The sequence below is a fragment of the Chroicocephalus ridibundus genome, chromosome 2 (genome assembly GCF_963924245.1).
Source record: "Chroicocephalus ridibundus chromosome 2, bChrRid1.1, whole genome shotgun sequence".
Classification (NCBI taxonomy): Eukaryota; Metazoa; Chordata; class Aves; order Charadriiformes; family Laridae; genus Chroicocephalus; species Chroicocephalus ridibundus.
Genome location: NC_086285.1, coordinates 18,162,533 through 18,180,167, shown reverse-complemented (window position 1 = coordinate 18,180,167; position 17,635 = coordinate 18,162,533). Strand labels below are relative to the sequence as shown.

The following is a 17,635-nucleotide window of genomic DNA, read 5'->3' as shown; positions in this document are numbered from 1 at the left end:
ACAGACTCAATGTAATACTTAATATGCTTCCATGAAGAAATAAACATTTCCTCGAAAATATTTAACTGTAACTTAGTTGTTTGTACAAATGACTTCAATTTGCTACCAAAATGCAAAACATATGCAATAAAAAACCCACAATCGCGGGCACACACTTGCATACCCACACCTACAGCAAAATCTTCAGAAAAAAATGTTTTTTCAATAACTTAGTGAACAGTGAAAGTTATTTCAATAAATTTCTTTATGTCACACCAAAAGCATATGTTGTGGGTTGAAACCAATCTGATTTAACAATAAAACAAAAAAATGCACTGGCTGACATGCTTAGCTTCCATTTGAAAAGCACTTACTGTGAAATGTGTTTCAAAGAACTATTAAGCAGTTGCAAATCCAGCTGATGAAGAAGAAGATTGATTTTCATTTTCATCTCTGTTTCAGGGTCATCATCTTTTTTCACTTTGTCAAGTAAATGCAACATGGACATATCTTCTCCTTCAACAGTCCCATATTCAGGGCCGAGAATTTTCACTATAGGATCTCTGTTAGCTGTAAACAGGAAACAGAATCACATAATGTGATACCATGTTAAAAATGATTAGGCAAGACAAACACTTTTTACCTCAATTGCTGAATAATTTTGATATATTGATTTACAATAAGAACTTTAATAATGTTCATAGTTATTCATCAAATATTACTGTATGATGCATTCTTTCATATCCCTCTGTTGTAATTTGAAATGCACTTTTAAAAGTATGAAAACATTAAGAATAAAAAGAAATTTTTCATAACAAACAAAATTGCTTTTCACAACAAAAATTAAAACTCATTCAATCCAGAGATGAATATTAACTACTTCCCTTTATCAACAGCCCCCTTTCCAGAAAATATGCCTGGCTGATCACCAAAACAGGAAATCAATGGGTTTAACTCAGTGAAAATTGATCATTTTGGAAATATGATTTAATGTTAAAGAACATCTTTAAAGTTTTCTAGCAGCGTTCCCAATGGCCCCATTATTTCCTCAGCTATGCCAGCTGTTCTTTTTGGTAAACAGTGACATAACTACATGTCAATGGGTTTTACATAAACATTTTGCTTTGTTCCTGCAAGTGAAGTCTCATACATCTGTGAATGCCTCTGCATGATACCCTGCCCATATTATTCTTCCCTATAATTCATGATTGATCGCTGTCCGTGACTGGACCCTGGATTAGATGGGTCTGAAGTTTGATCCAGTATGACCATTTATATTTTAGTATCGCAGATGCAATTTCTGCTAATATTACCAAAGAACATTACTAATCTCTTCTGCCTCCAATGAGATGAGGATATCTAGTTTAGCATATCAACGGTCTTCTTGTCAGCTTGAAAATCTAGGACTTGAATAGACACAGTAAAAGTACTTGTACCTATATTTTAAAAGCCTTTGTGAGACGGACCTGGAAGTGCTCACTGTAACCATGTAAAAAGAATGTCTTAAGCATGTAAGTTTTTCTTTGGCTGTTTTTTTAAGGATGTAACATTTTAAAAGAGGATTAAACTACAAACATAGGAAAAACTGCTATTAGCCTCCAATAAGACATTCTTTTTCAGAAATCTAAACCTACTGTCTGTTGCAATAGCTGGGGTATTACTCAGCATACATGAATTTGTACAGGAGATTCAACAGTTTTATTTTAACTTTATTCCAGATTTCTCTGTTATTGATTTCTGTGAAAATCAAAGAAGAAATAGAAACTTCATTAAGTTCTGGATCAGCAGCTTTAGCCACCTTCATGAATCAACACCTTCTCATATACTTAAAATGAAGGCATGCCTTTCTTTCTTCACATTTCACAAACATGAATTGAAGGAAAAGACATACTTTTTAAGAGAGAGGAAAGATGAAAAAAAAGAAGAAAGGAAACCTTCAAGGCATGCCTGTGCTTCCTTTAACTTTTTTTCCATAGCAATTTGTAGCAAACGGGACAGCTGGTCAAAACTGCGAACTCTGAGAGTTGATGCCGTGAGGAGAAGCAATGGTTGGCCATCTTTGCCTTTGGCTTCAGACTGAACAGTTGCTTCACTAGAAAAATTAAATTATACTTTTTTAAAATAAGAACTTAAATAAACAGCAAATTTTAGAGAAGAATCTTGAATGTTATTCAAGCTTCACATGATAAAACATATACAATTTCTTTAAGCTCTGTTTCAGAAAACTTCCAAAGTAAACCAATTTATCCAGTAGATGGATGCGCCCAAAGGAGGCTGTGACTCCATGGAGAGCCCGTGCTGGAGCAGGCTCCTGGCAGGACCTGTGACCCTATGGAGGAGCCCACACTAGAGCAAATCTTCTGGCAGGTCTTGTGACGCCATGGGGGACCCAGGCTGGAGCAGTCTGTTCATGAAGGACTGCAACCCATGGAAAAGACCCATGCTGGGGCAGTTCATGAAGAACTGCAGCCTGTGGGAAGGACTCATGTTGAAGAAGTTCGTGGAGGATTGTCTCCTGTGGGTGGGACCGCACGCTGGAGCAGGGGAAGCGTGTGAGGACGAAGAAGCATCAGAAACAACGCATACTGAACTGACCGCAGCCCTCATTCCCCTTCCCCTTGTGCCCCTTGAGGGGGAGGAGATAGAGAAAATTGGGAGCGAACTTGAGCTCAGAAAGAAGATAGTGGTGGGGGGAAGGCGTTTTAAGATTTGTTTTTATTTCTTGCTATCCTATTCTGACTTTTGATTGGCAATAAATTATTTCCATGAGTCGTCTGTTTTGCCCATGACAGTAATATGTGAGTGATCTCTCTGTCCTTATCTCAACCCATGAGCCTGTTGTATTTTTCTCCCCCTCTCCAGTTGAGAAGGGGGAGTGATAGAGCGGCTTGGTGGGCACCTGGTGGCCAGCCAAGGTCAACTCACCACACAGGAGCCACTCCTAACATTAACATAAATCTCAGAGTTAACCATCTTTAAAGGCATGTAGTAAAAAGTCAGAGGAATAGGCAGTGCAAGTTGTATAAATCACTAACTAAACAGGTCCGTATCACAACCAAGACAAAATAATCTCAACCTCTCAAAAAACCTACAAATTTTAACTCAAAATTTTCAAGTCACTCATTTCAGCCTCCCAAATACACTACAGCTTTCCTTATGCTAAATGAACACAGCTTTGCTTTGTAGTTCACCTTCAACATTTCAAAACACACTGCAATTCATACTTACTTAATGTCATAACCCTCTCCAAATACTGAACAGCCCAATTGCGTTTTCCACTCAAGGGGCTCTCTGAAGACAAACGCCGCTTCCTGAGGATGTCTAGTGCTGAAGTCCTCCGCAAACTTAATAATTTGATTTAAAAGAGATTCGTTCAAAGGGGTGATTTCGAGTGTGCCAGTTCCAGAACCAGCAGCAGTCCACTGAGCTGCTCTGGCCAATGCCGCTCCCATGGTCTCGACTAGTATCAAAGATGTACACCTTGGCAAAGAAACAGTCAGGGAAAGACCAAACTGAGCCCTCAAATTATAAATGCAACACACTGCGTATGCTATAATTTGAAATAAACATATCTAGGCATGACCAGATTCTTTTAACTCCCCAAAGCAGGGAAGGGGGAATTGAAGAAGAGAACTCACAAATATTTTTAAAGAAATAGGGAAGTCTGGTGAAAACACTGTTTTCTTCATCTTGATTAATTAATTCCTGTTGCTGTTAGAAACTCAGGGAGCTGACAGCGTTAGGTCTCTTATGGCTGTAACAAAAGGCTTGCTCTCAGGTTCTCCTTGTGAAGTTGATGCCACAGTTACAAACCGTATGTGCAGGGGACAGACACATACAAGCCCCAACGATGACAACCCCCAGACGTTTCCTTTAAATGGCGGTAAAAAAAGGGGGTGTCAGACCCGCTCGCGAAGCCTGGAACGGCCGAGAGCCCCCGAGGCGAGGCGGGTGCGGGGAGGCCTCGTCCCTGAGGAGAGTCCGCGGCGCCCGCCATGGCGCCGGCCCACCCGCGCTCCGCGGCGTGCCCGGGGCGGGTAGAGCCTGGGGTCGGGGCTGCTGTAGGAGGCGGGAGGGATCCTGGAGCCCGGCGGCAGCGTGGAGCCCCCCAAGGAGCCGGGCGGATGGACGCCCCTCACCGCTCGCCCCCATACCTTGCTCCGGGAAAGCCGCGCCGGACCCCGCCATCGCCGCTCGGGCCGTGGCCGAGGCCGGCGGCGTTGCTATGGGGACGGGGCCCGGCGGCAGCCGTTACCGGGGCAAGCGGGTAAACACAAGCGGCGCCCGGCGGCAGGGCAGGGCCATTGCTGCCGAACTGCCGCCTCCTCAGCCGCGGAGGTGTGCCCCGGAGCGCGAAACCCTGAGGGGAGCCCCGGGAGCGCGAAACCCTGAGGGGAGCCCCGGGGAGCAGGAGGATGAGTGCGAGGAATGGCTGCTCCTGCAACCCCAGCCCACAGCGTCCCTCAAAATCCGGTGGTGCTGAGGTAGGGGCACCTTAACAGGGCTTGCGCCGTGGAAAACACATGTTTCTGGCTCGGGAAAGGAGGCTGGAAGCCAACCGAGGGGTGAGGCGTGAGGCTGTTGGTGCTACTCGGGAGGCATAGAATCATAGAATGGTTCGGGCTAGAAGGGACCTTAAAGATCATGTAGTTCCAACCCCCCTGCCATGGGCAGGGACACCTCCCACTAGACCAGGCTGCTCAAAGCCCCATCCAGCCTGGCCTTGAACTCTTCCAGGGATGGGGCATCCACAGCTTCCCTGGGCAACCTGTGCCAGTGCCTCACCACCCTCAGAGTGAAAAATTTCTTCCTAATATCTAATCTAAATCTACTTTCTTGTGGGCATGGTGGCTGGTGGTGGCTTGTGGAGGGAGGGAAGCTGCTGCTGAAGGGGTAGGGCATTCCTCATGAGAAGGTAAGAGGGGCTGTATGCGTTTGGTGTGGTATTAAATAATGTAGAATGTAGTTGATTAGAGTTACTTTCTACCACAGTTTAAATGAAGACCACTGAATACTCTTTAGCTTGAATGACTAGCTTTCAGTCATTACAAGAAAACAACTTTAATTAATAAGGTTAACATTGGACACTTTTAGTTCTTGAGGCAGTGTGACAGTTGATGCTTGAAATGCTTGTTGTTAAAGAAAATGTTATATGGAATTAGTATTTCTTGAAAGAAGTAAAGAAAATATGTATGGACTGTGCCAATGAATAAAGTCCTTTTATATAATGAGGGCAAGACAGCACTATAAACATGCAAATAAATTACCCCAAACACAGAGTGGAAGTTAGTATTATTTCCCCAGTCATGTTCTTGGTCCATGATGTGAACGAGCTGTCACTCTGGATAAATTTTTAAGTTACAAAGCTGCCTGCTACTCCACTCCCACCTGCCTGTCTCCTCTTTTGTACCACTGGGCAGGTAAGAACTCTTTTCCCTGACTTCCCTTCCCACCCATGAATCACGCCCAGTTTCATTATCTGTGTCCGCCAAAATACCCATCAAATGATAAAAATGGGGTTAGATTTGACCTAGGAAGGAATGGTTACATGTCACATACTAGCTGGGGTTAGGAAGTTACATTCAGCTTTCGAGTGTATGTGTCCTTCCAAAGGCTTACGAAAATGATCCTTTCAAGGACAGCCCAACAGAACTAACCAGCTGTCCCAACAACAGAGTTAATGTAGTCAAGAGTTATTTTACCAACTCAGAGCTCAGCTGGGTAAGAAACCTCTAATGATGAGGAAGGTCATGGAATGTATGTGGGATGTATCTCAAAGAATAACAGTGTGGGATTAATACATTCTTTTCATTGAGATGATTGTCCATATACTTTTTACTCACTGAAATTTTCAAGCAGTAACTACGGATAAGTACATGCAGTCCGCACAATAATGACTTAAGAATAGCATTGGCTTTTCTTGTTTCACTGCATAACTTTGAGGAGATAGAAAATGAATCATTTGATGAGGTGAAAATGAAAGCATTTTTAGTAAAAAGCCTGGGTAAAGACTTAATGCGATTTCTTTTCTTTAAGGAATACCATCTATGAAGGCATTTCCAGAAAGGATTAAATCTCTTCTTTTTGCTGAAATAATGACCATTGAAAGTTGAATTTGATGGGCAGAAGGTGCAAACAGCAAAATATGAAAGGGAGTAAAAGTATCTATCTCCACCATGGGTGGTGGGGAGTGAAGACAGTGAGTTTTCACACAAAACTGTGTATTTTAAGCAAGAAGTCGGTGGAGTAAGAAATAGAATTCCTAAATGAGATCACTCTGTTCCACTGAACAGCAAGAAGAAAAGATATTTCAGTGGCGAAGATAAATGGCATGATTTGCCCTCAAAGAGTATGCATCTCCAAAGAGTATGAAGCTCCATAAAAGGAGCTTCGCTAACTAGCTTAGGCTTAGTTACCGGTGGAATTCTTGTGGGGACAGATAAGTCAAAAAATGAAACAGCAGAACAGTTCCTGCAAGCCAGCAGCGAGGAATGCTGCTGGGATCCGGCATTAGAAGCTGAAGGGCTGTGGACGGTCTAGAGGTTGGAGGTGCCTTTGCCCTTTCTCCTTTAGGGTGGGCAACTACTGAGTTTGTAGCTCAGCTGTACTCATAGGACGACTGCTCTAACTCTTCTGAAGACTAGAAACCATCTGGTTTAATTTCTAACCTCAGTTTGTATGACTAGTTTGTGTCTGTTTGTTCTTGCACCAACACTGGTCCTTTGCCTTATTTTCCACGGCTACTTTTCCTCCTTAGATTTTACACCCAGTTTCTGAATTAGAATATTTTCTCTTAGACTTCACTTTGCTAGGCTAAACAAGTTTAATTCCTCTAGTCTCAGCCTGCAAGTTCTTCATTTCTCTTACCACCTTAGTATCCCTTATTTGCCTGTGTTCCAGCCTGAGCTCCTTTTTCTTAAATAGATTTGACACTAATTCCAAAGACATTTCACCAAGACCCTTTACAATGGCATTACTAGTCTTCATCTCTTTTGGAAGTTCCTCATCTACTACATTCTAGGATTACATTTGTTTTTCAGATCATATTAGGGATCGTTGTCACTTTGCAGTTGAATAATACACCCCCAATTTTTAATCCATTACTTTTATTTTCAGCCGTTGAGTTTGTAGCTTTCTGCAGGATTTAACCATATACTATTGCAGTTTGCCATTATAAAATAAAATTCCATTTCTAAAGAAAAAAAAATATTTATAGTACACGGTCTCTATCTTTTGGTCCCCATCCTTACAAAGTAATTTTTGAACCTGACAGCAAATTTGAACCACATTTCACAGAGGATTGTGATTTTGGAAATAATTAAGCTCTTACAAGTTTTCTAAAACCTGAGGTAGTTGAATAGAGGGGAAAGCACAATTAACGCCCTTGCTGAGTTAAAGGCAGGCATATGAACTGCAGATGATGATCTGTGGCAACCAGACAGCCAAGTGTTTTGTTCATACCGTGATGGATGATAAAAACATGAGTAACCTCAGCCTTGCCCAGTGGGTGTTTTATAGAGAAGGTAGACAGCAGACAATTAAGGGACAAGGCACGTAATTCTGTAAGAAATCAGATCTCATTGCTTTTGCTGCTCATGAATTTTTTCCCTGACCTTCAAGTCAAATGAGAAGGTTAGGGAGCCTAACCCACAGAGTTTGTGAGTGCATGGACTTCTAGATGGTGCCTGTTCACGCTCTGCTGTGCCTGCCCTACACCTCGCTGGGTTCTGGAAACTGCATTCTTCAGTGCCAAAACTCTTCACTTGTTTCCCTATGTGATACGAACTATTTCTCTTCCTGCTGTCTGCTCATAGTCTCTGTGCTCGGAAGTCCTTTGCATGTTTTCAGGCACGTATTGGCTGTAGCAAGGCATTACTGCAGTTATTGCGTTGGTGGTTAAGCTCTGGGTGATTCCGTTGCTTGTGTTCAGTCTTGTCGTGCTGGATGACAAGAAGTCATGTCATCTTACATGAGCTATCACTAAAAAATAAGCACTTAGGAACTCTCTCACTTAGCCAGACCGAATGGTATTTAATACCATCTTTTGCTTTTACCAGATTTGATTGATCAATCCTATTAATACCTCCCAGCACAAGTGTATAAATAGATATCTTAGAAAATTTTGTCTGAAAGCTAAAGGGTTAAGTAATCACTTAAAGAATTATGAAAGTATTCTCATGGTGACTCAAAATCAGCATGTAAAAACTTCCACGCAATAAAGTCATAATGTACTCTCAAAAGCAGCTTTCTCAGGAACTGGGTCCACCCAGAGATGGCATTTGCACCATGTTTGGATAATTCTATAAATTAGTATGTTATGGTTATGTTATTTTTACATTTTTAAAGTAAAAGACATTTTATAAAACAGTAGGTGAAATGCTTGCCTGAGCATAGTCAAAGATGAGATCATTTGTAACTGGCACAAAGAAATGGGGAATATGAAGAATTTGTTATCATGGAGAGAAGGGCAATTGGAAATTTTTTTTACAACCTCAAAGTTGCAGCCAGAATATGTGAGCAATATTTTGTGTATATTTTTCCTCACATTATTGTAGAATAGGGTGTAGATTATTACTGTTAAAGTAGAACAGTAATACAAGTTGTAAAAAACAGTTGTAGAGGCTTACGTAAAATAAAAAAGCCATTCAAGGTAAATAATACCAGCTATTACTTCTGTTAAATAGCAGTTTAGCTGATCAGCTTCATGGGCAGTTTGTCAGACAAGTTGAAAATCAGGACAAAACAAGCTAGTACTTGTCAATTTCCTTTTATTGTTCATTAGCTTGCTTTTGTTGCAAATTTTACTCTCTTTTTTTTGCATTCACAAAACAAACAAAAGTCCTACTGTTTTGGTGAAAAGAGCTTACCTAGAGAAATGAAAAATCCAGTTGTGCTGCATTTATCTCATTTCATATCAGTACAAATGCAATATTTAGGTGCCTAGTGTTGTTATGCATCTTGAATTCTTGTAATCCGTTGTTAGTTTGTGGTTGTTTTGTTTTTTTTTAATTAGGGAGGAGTGTTTCGTGGAAAGGCAGTTTCAGCTCAAGAGGTGACCTACAAGAGAATGTAAAAAGAGGGAGATGAATGAGGGAGGACACGATGAATCTGTTGATGTCTTTTCTTTAAGCACGATTTTATGGAAGACAATGTTCAAAACCTAATCCTTAGAAAGCAAATGACTACTCATTTTTCACTGAGTCTCTGATATCTGTGTTGTGGTCTCCTACTTACCTCTTATTTTCTGAGTAAATGTGCTTCAAAAAATGCCAAATGATCTGAAGTGAGGTTTTTTTAAAGATTAGACACTTTCTTGGCCCTAGAAATTAAAAGATAGAAAAGACCATTTCTCAAATGGGACTCAGTACAAGGGACAAAGAGGTATGCAATGTTGTGCATGGGTGTCTGGCAAAGAGACATTTACTTCAGAAATCTTCAAGGAAAATAAAGCAGGACAATATTTTGGTTAATAAGTTATAGATTAGCAATATCTGGATAGTTATTTTGCGAACAATGACAATAACAGAGATTCTGCAGTTCTTTTTAAGAAATGGCTTCCAGATGGGAATCATGGTTTACAGTCCAAGACTGAATGTGATTTAATAAGTTTTTATCAGTAAAAAATAAAAAAATTGAGACTATGAACTGTGTTACTATACTGTCCTTCCCTCTGTTGTAGACGGTTGTTTATTCCCTTTTGTTCATTTCTGATTACTACTGCCCAGGTTTTTTGAATCTTTCTGAGTATAACTTGGAAGAAATAATCAGTATGGTGTAATAACCAGATAACTGTTATGCCATAATAATATTTGGAGTACCAGGCTAGAAGACTGTGATTTTGAAAGACGCAGTAAATTCATTCATATGGTTTCTTTGTGGCATCAGAACAAGATATAGGTCAGGTTATCAGGGGCTTTAACATGGTGGGATATCTTTTCAGTTAAACTTAGGTTGTTTTTCCTGGGTTTGTTATACTTTAGTGGGGGATAATTACATTCAAGGATTTTTCTTTTTAATTCCTACATTATCTTTCTGCATCTTCAACCTCGATTCCCTCTTCATGTAATATTTTGTCTTGAAATTTCTGCTATTAAAATATGTGTACGTAATAACACTGAAAGAAAAAGCTTCAGAGAAAGATATTCTGGAGTAGAGTTATTTAAATATTTAATTTAAGTATTAATTCTGAATTGTTTTAAAATGCTGACTTCTACAGAAGGAGTCACTCCTCCTCTAGAGGAGTGTTGACTCCCTTAGCCACCATAATTAGTTCATGTACCGGTCCAAACCCTTACACACAGAAAGGATTAATGACTGATTATATTTCTGATCGATTCTTCCCTGCATACAACATTTATATTTATTTTGCTTATATTCTTCCAGGGAGAAATAATATCTATGCACTTTGATGTTTATATAAAATGTTTTTTCTAGAACTAATTAATTATTCTGACATTATTAGTATAGCAATTCAGTATTCATTGAAGCTACATAATGTCTTTTAAAACTTGCTCAGTGGTTGGTTGAATTGGTTTTATGAGTGGATTATAACTACAAAGCTAACACGGTTTCTGTACAACCATCAGAAACATACAGAAGCCTTTTAAGGCTTCAATGTAAATCAGGCATTCTAATTTATATTATAAAAATTAATGGAACTTCAACAGTCATATTTTTTTCTCCGAAGCAGTAGAGATTCAATTAAAACAAAACAAAATAAAACCAACAGAATATTTATGCAAAATAGCATATGTCAAGCGGAATGGACAAAGTGGTAACGCTGCAAATTAGAGCACCTTCCTCTAAGTCAGGGGTATCCAGAACTGCTTTTCACCTTTGTAATTTAGAAGAGATTTTGACTTTCTGGCTAGTAAAACAAAAAATGGAGAGTTATTTTAAAATGTAGAAGAAGAAAAATTGTCAGCTACAGCTATTGTTAGTTATATGTTTAGCCTGTGGTGTTAGACATTTGAAATAACTTGGTATTAAAACTAATACTGCAGAACAGTGTCTTGTACTGTGATTGAAGACAGCATTTTTAGCTTTCAAACGTAAAGCCTTTGCAAGTGAATGATACTGACATGCCCAAATGCCTTTTGCTTTCCTAGTGATTTCTAAAAACAGCCTCCTTTTTCAAGGGGGAAAAGGGAGAAAGGATTGAGCTGTTTGTTTTGGGGTGGGAGCGTGAAAAGGAGATGTTTTAAAATTAGAAATAGAATGTCATAAGTAGTCTCCATTTGTGGATTTCTTTTCCTAGAGGAAAAATTAGAGGTATTGGTGGAAAGTATTTTGGACGGTAACTTGGTGATATTAATCAGGAAAGAGAGTCTGGCTGTTTCCTGAAGACTGGATTCTCACAGTAGGGGCTAATACAAAACGTGCAAAAGACACTACATAGTTAAAGAGCATTTAAAATCCTTTTCTTTTCAGGTATTCAGCTTCCAGTTATTACTGTGGTAGTCCCATTTCACTACTTCGGCAATCACCAATAGTAATTCTGGGTAATTCCCTGCACAGTTTTTATGAAGAGTAACATAAAAAACAAAAAAAAAATCCAAATCGTTTTTCCCCCGTTATATAATCAGAAAGAAAGCCAAGATTGACATCAGGGCGTTTTCTCTTCTTTGTAGGTCATTTTAAGGCAGAAATTCAAGCACCTTGGAGCAATCACTGGTTTTGAAGAGACTGCTTCTATCATTTATGGTGGTACAGTAATATTATATGGGAAAATGTGAAATTGTGAGAGGAGTGGAGATCAGAATAAAGCCAAATCGCTACAGGGTCTGAGCAACAACTGGCTGTAAAATTAATATGGAGCAACAGTTGGATGTTGCAAGGTTGAGCACTAATCCAGTGCCTGGTAGAAAAATAATTTATTTCTCTAAATTTCAGTTTCATAGTGATTGTACTGTGTGAGCTATTAAACACAACAAAATAAAAAAAGCAATTATCTCTCAAGTCCGTAAAATATATTTCATGATACTGACATCTTCACTCAACTTGGATGAAAAAGAAGTCCTGTGTGGCTGAGAATAGGGATTATAGCTCAATTCCAAATACATTTACAGTAGAACTTCAAATTAGGGAGGAGAGTTGCCTTTTTATCAGTATTATTTTTATTGAGAGAAGCTGAACTGCGTGTTACATATACATGTCTTCTTGCATAGTGTACATTCTGATACAGTTAATTCAGCCAATTTTCTGGTATTATTCTCAAGATCTATGCCATGGATATTAGAGTCCTCCATATGGGTACATTTTTCCTCTCATTTTTTCCATTTCATCTTCTGGTAATAACTGTATAAAATCAAGCATTTTAGTTGACATTTATAATCATTAAGGTTGTTCTGGAGGATCTGAAGCTCTCCCACATTTTGGTAGTTAGTTATTTTATTGTAGAAAGTTGCATCTAGCTGTTATATCTTCATTTATTTTTTAGCTCAAGTAGAGGAAGAGATAAAAACTATCTATTTTTAAAAATCCTCTATTCTTTTTGCATCCAATTTATGCATAAATTAATATTTCAGTTTATTACAAGAGCTGTTGATTTCCAGCAAGCCTTCAACCCTCGATGTAAAATTTTGGGGATGAAGTAGGCCACTTTTTCAAAATGCATGCACATGTGCTCTGTTTGGATTTGGGAAAAATAACACTGAATAGTTTGAACGTAATTTTTCCTGGAATATCAAGTTAGCATCTATTGCTTTGCTATTGAAAAGGTTACTGATTATGATGCCAAAAGACTGTCATACTGGATAGTCTAAAATAATTTCTCAGAGATGGAAGGAGATTCTGTCCCTACTGGTAGGTCATACCTGTCAAGACTTTTGTATCAGCTCCCGTTGTCATCAATAGATTTCTGTCATTGATTTCGTGGGAGGAAATATTTGGTCCATCAACAGTGCTGTCAGACAGCAAACAGTTAAGCTTAATTTTACCAGACTTTTTAAAAAAATTTAGTACTCGTGACATTCTAAAACATAGTTTAGTTATATTGATGACATTTTTCTGATGAGATGTCAATGTAAAAGATTTGTGATTTATTTTAATTTTGGTAAAACCTTTCACACTGAAAATAAGGATGGTCTTTGTGTAGCAGGGTCAGAAGCAATTGGGCCTAAGATTCTGGAGAAATCTACTACCAGTTAGCAGTTTGCTACTGCTGTCAAGTAAATACAAGCATATATAAGCATGGTAAACCCAAAATGATGTGTTTTAGTGATTCATTTATAATGGTATTTTAGTCTTTTAATATTTTGGTTCAGTAGCACCACTAAATTTGAAACAGTGACATTTAAGAGTTAATAGAAGTTTTGTACCATTAAAATGACTAAGTGCAGAATAAAATTAGAGGATCCAAATCTGCAAATTTTTATGCAAGCAGTCCTTTGCATCTCCTGCTAGATATGCTATACTGCATGATAAGTATGATGTAGAAATTGGTGCCAAAGCTGGCTCATGGATTGGAAGCAGACTAGCCTATTTGTGCAATGCTTTGCCAAAGCTAATTTACTTTGCTAAAAACCAGGGTAAATTAGACAGTGTACAGCATTAAGCAATGTGGTTAAACTCTTCCAGTTACCCAAGCTGGCTCCTTTTGAGCTGCTTTGGCTATCTCTCCACAGCACTGTGTTGTGCAGCACAGAAACGCCCTGACTAAAATTGATGTGTGTGAAATTTTATTTATGCAAGGAAAGACTGACGAATTGTACCCATCCTTTCTTCTCCAGAAATTCTGTCCTCAGATACATGCAGAATGTACAACTAACCATGTCTTCAAATAACTACAGAATAACTGTCATTGTATTTGACCTCAGAAATGTGATTCTCTGAGTAAACACAGAAAATGGAGGCACCGCAACTGATTATAATTAAATATAAGTGGCTAAGCACAGATCTGTGGTATAAATAGATGTGTTACGGCTGACAGTTAAAGTTTGAGTTCAGCTTACGTGTGAGCCTTTGCATTACTCATGTAAATCAATGTTCTCACTTACAAGAGAAACCTCATAATTTACCACTACCCATAAAGTATCCTCTCTGTAATCAATAGTGATTCCTATGTGGAATTACTGTGCAGAGTAACCTTTCTTCCATCCATATCCTCAGCATGATTGCTCTATGGTTTGGCACCATGACAGAAAAATATCCAGTGAGCTCAGTAGTTTTCTGCGTGGAAGGACTTAGCTGTCCTAATTTGGTACAAAAATTCCATTCAGTTTAAAGTAAGCAAAACTGGAATTAAATGCTCCAAATCGTGAAGGATTGAGTAGAATCTTCAGGGGGGGAAATTGTCTGCAATCTCACTGTATTGAGGTTTTACAATTAAATTCAGCTTCATTTTATTCTATATAGAAGCAGAATACAGTAATTAAAAACGTGTCTGTCATACTGGTAACAGTAAAGGATGGCCTGGTGATTTTTTTTCCTCTCCACTTTTGGTGATAATTACCTATGCTGGAAGTGAAACAGAGAGCAGACCATATTCAAATGAATCTCAAAACATTTTTCTGCTTGCTGATTATGTGAGCACACCTCAATGCACATACAGACGAGCTGTGCTTGGCTCTTCACCCTGCCAAACAGGAATGCTGAGCACAGGGGTGTTTCCAAACCCCTCCACTGCTCTCGGTAGCCTGGGGGTGCCTGTGTGGGTGCAGGGCTCTAAGGCACTTTCCCAGGGCACCTTATGGAGCCACAGTCCCTGGCTTCCCTTCTATAAAACAGGCTGAAGCTTAAAACAGTAAGGCAGTGACTCTGAAGCACGCAGGAACCGGAGTCCTCCGTTAACTTACCACTTTACTAGACAACCCCACAAGTTCACGGGCAATCACCAAGTAGCCATGAGCCCAGAACATGAGTAAGATCCTTCCTGAAAACAGCCAGTGGTGTCAGTAAGCAGTGTGTGCTCAGGGCACCTGGACTGAAGTGAACCCCTCAGGGAACCGAGTGCAGACTTGTCTTTTAATGGGGTTAAAAGAAGCTGCAGCTAGAAGTTCGGAGTTCGGTGTAGTCACAGAAACCTAAGCTTTAGCGCTTAGGAGACTGACAGAACCAAAACAACGGAGCCAAGTGAATTCAGATTTTACAGTCAGTAAAGCAGAGGTTTTCTGAATCGCTTTTGTGGATTTGGATTGCCTGAATTCCGCTTTTGGTGCCTTGTGTGCATCCTGTGTGTATGGCTCAGTGTTCCAACAAAAATATAGGCTACATCTCAAATAAACAAAATTTAGAAAATAATTGGTTTTCCATTTTAGTGTGTGTTTGCGAGTACTAAAGTAAAAAAAATCCTGTAATTTTCTAGTCACCTATGTAATTAACACCTCTGGTGGAACTGAGCATACCTCCTCTAGTTACATAAAACAGACACTTCCAAATGTAATGTTTTATAAAGCTGTTATTAATTAATAGGAGAATGGAAGAGTTTTCTAATAAAATAAGGTAAACATGCTAAAAAAAAGGCACTTTTAAAACAAAAATCTTAATTCTCCTTGGCATTGGATCACAGCATCAAGGAGCAACAAAGTATATTTAAGCTGACAAAGCTATTTATATGACAGAAATCTGTGAAGTTATCTGCTTTCCTGTTCTCGTATGCAAGCTAGGTATTTTTTGCTTTGCCCATCTTGATATAAGGATAGCTGTGTATTTATATGCTATGCATTTTTTCATGTAATTTGTGATTTACAAGGTACACCACATTACATAAACCATCATGTTTTATTTTGAGAGTAAGCAGAAAAGTACCTCTTCACTTCAAGAAGCATCTTCCCATAAAGTGTCTTATGTGTCTTTTTCTACTTTTACCAACAGAACAGTGTAGTATTTTTAAAGTGTTATCTTTTTGCTGTACAATGTTAAGACTGGGAAAATACACAGAGGCTACTGTATCCCTAACAATTACTTTGCATATAGTCAGTGAAAACACACGTGTACTCAACAGTATTGCTTTATTAGTGAGTTCTTTAGTGACTGACTGGTCAGTGATACAATAATATCTCCATTTAAAAAGATAAAAAAACCAAGACAGATGAAGGATAGACAAGGGCTGAACTTTACTAATTCTCAGATTAGCAGAAGTATCTTAAACTCAGCAACTGTTCACAAATCTTACATTTGTATTTAGCTTGAAATTTGCTGTTCTTATTTTAGGTACAAGGAAGGACAAGTTTAAGAAGGACAAGCCCCTTCAAGCTGTTCTCCAGCCATGTAAATTGAACGCACGAAGATTTATCTTTGAAATCCCTGCCTCCGCTTTTCTTGACTGCCTCATTGAGATGCATGGTGCCTGATTTCTCAGTATTCATTACGCAGCAGTGCTTACAGTCACAGCACAGCTCCCGCTGCCTACAGCTTGCAGTTGCAAGTGCTCAGCACTTCTACAAATTACACTCCACCGTACCAAACACCAAGAAAAACACAATTAACAACCACATGTGCAAAGTGACTAGTATCACACAGGAAATCTGTGGCAAAGGCAGGGATACAATTCAGTTCCCCAGGGCTGCACTCATGCCTTAATCATGAAAACATGTTCTCTACAATTGTCTGCTTCATTCACTACGTACTTCCAACGGCTGCAACAAAGAAAGTACAGATTCCACAGAGCACGATCGCTTTTACTACACAATGATTCATCCTCCAGCGCAGGTCTTTTCTATGTGCTACATAACACAGAAGACCCACGGAAAACTCTCTGTGCTCTCAAAGGAATCACACACAGTTCCCTCACCCTCACCACTCACATAGTCCACCAGAGTCCTTGTCCCTTTGTCTGCCTCTTCTACCACCAAGAACTTGGGTGCTCGGGATAGTCAGGATTCCTGATCCAATTCCTGGGCTTAATCAGGTCCCAGATTGCAGCAGCAATGAGCGGCAGGATAAGGGAAGACCGTTTTGAACGCCAGTAGCCCCAGGGCTGGAGCATGCCCAGATGTTTCATGGAACAGCTCTGGCAGGCCAGTCGCACACAGGTGTTTATTGGCTTGAAGTAAAAATCAGGAATACTGAGAATAATTCATCCACCGCTTAGCTCTTCAAACAGAACAGGAATGAGCGCAATGTGCAAATCTAAATGCAGATAACAGCAGTTATGAACTAACAAGCATGCTTTACTCACGGAGTTGCTTGCGTGATGAACTTTTTCTTTTCCTGGAATGAACTCATTTTAGTATGAAAACTGATTATGCATGAAGTATTGTCAAAGGCATGTAGCCGAGCAACTGTACAACTCCTTTTTTCACTAATATCTATAATTTTTAGGAACAAAAGATGCTACTGCTAACTGCAATAAGTACAAATCTGCCTCTTAGAAATGTGATTTGCAGTTTACTTTCTCTTTACACTTAAAAGCTATTTAAAAGCAAAACAGATCTAACCGAATCAAAAGTAGCATTGTGCACTTACATTAAATAGATTCATTTTCATGCTAAGATTACTTTACGGAGCAAAGAATTGCTATATGTGGAAAATAAAAGGAGAAATGTAAGAAACTATTCCAAAGAGGTTCGATACTTCGCACAGCAAAAGCTCTGCACAGCCTCTCCGTGACCTAGACCACAGCCAGCTCCGCAGGATTTATTGGTTATCTTTAATAAAGCGAAATCCAAACGCCTTTTCTGTTTTGTTACTTCCATTTTAACACCAGCAGTAGCAG

General features: G+C 39.3%; 2 protein-coding genes across 2 annotated transcripts in view; one reads left to right on the top strand and one right to left on the bottom strand.

Moving 5' to 3' along the window:
• ODAD2 (outer dynein arm docking complex subunit 2) overlaps positions 1–4,172 on the bottom strand; it is an 88,316-nt gene extending 84,144 nt beyond the window's left edge. Inside the window, exons 1-4 of the mRNA XM_063324584.1 lie at positions 4,134–4,172; positions 3,208–3,459; positions 1,914–2,071; positions 354–549 (exon numbers count right to left, since the gene is read on the bottom strand). Coding sequence (XP_063180654.1) covers positions 354–549; positions 1,914–2,071; positions 3,208–3,431 — 578 coding nt within the window. The 5' untranslated portion in view covers positions 3,432–3,459; positions 4,134–4,172. The remainder of the gene's footprint in view (positions 1–353; positions 550–1,913; positions 2,072–3,207; positions 3,460–4,133) is intronic.
• Positions 3,852–17,536, top strand: LOC134511112 (collagen alpha-1(I) chain-like). Its single transcript, XM_063324583.1, has 2 exons — positions 3,852–4,463; positions 16,132–17,536. The coding sequence occupies exon 1, from the start codon at positions 3,857–3,859 to the stop codon at positions 4,460–4,462; it is 606 nt and encodes a 201-aa protein (XP_063180653.1). The 5' UTR covers positions 3,852–3,856; the 3' UTR covers position 4,463; positions 16,132–17,536.
• Positions 17,537–17,635: the final 99 nt, after the last annotated feature.

Excerpts from the sequence above, each read along its gene's own strand:
- LOC134511112 (XM_063324583.1), top strand. The coding sequence starts at position 3,857 with ATGGCGGTAAAAAAAGGGGGTGTCAGACCCGCTCGCGAAGCCTGGAAC.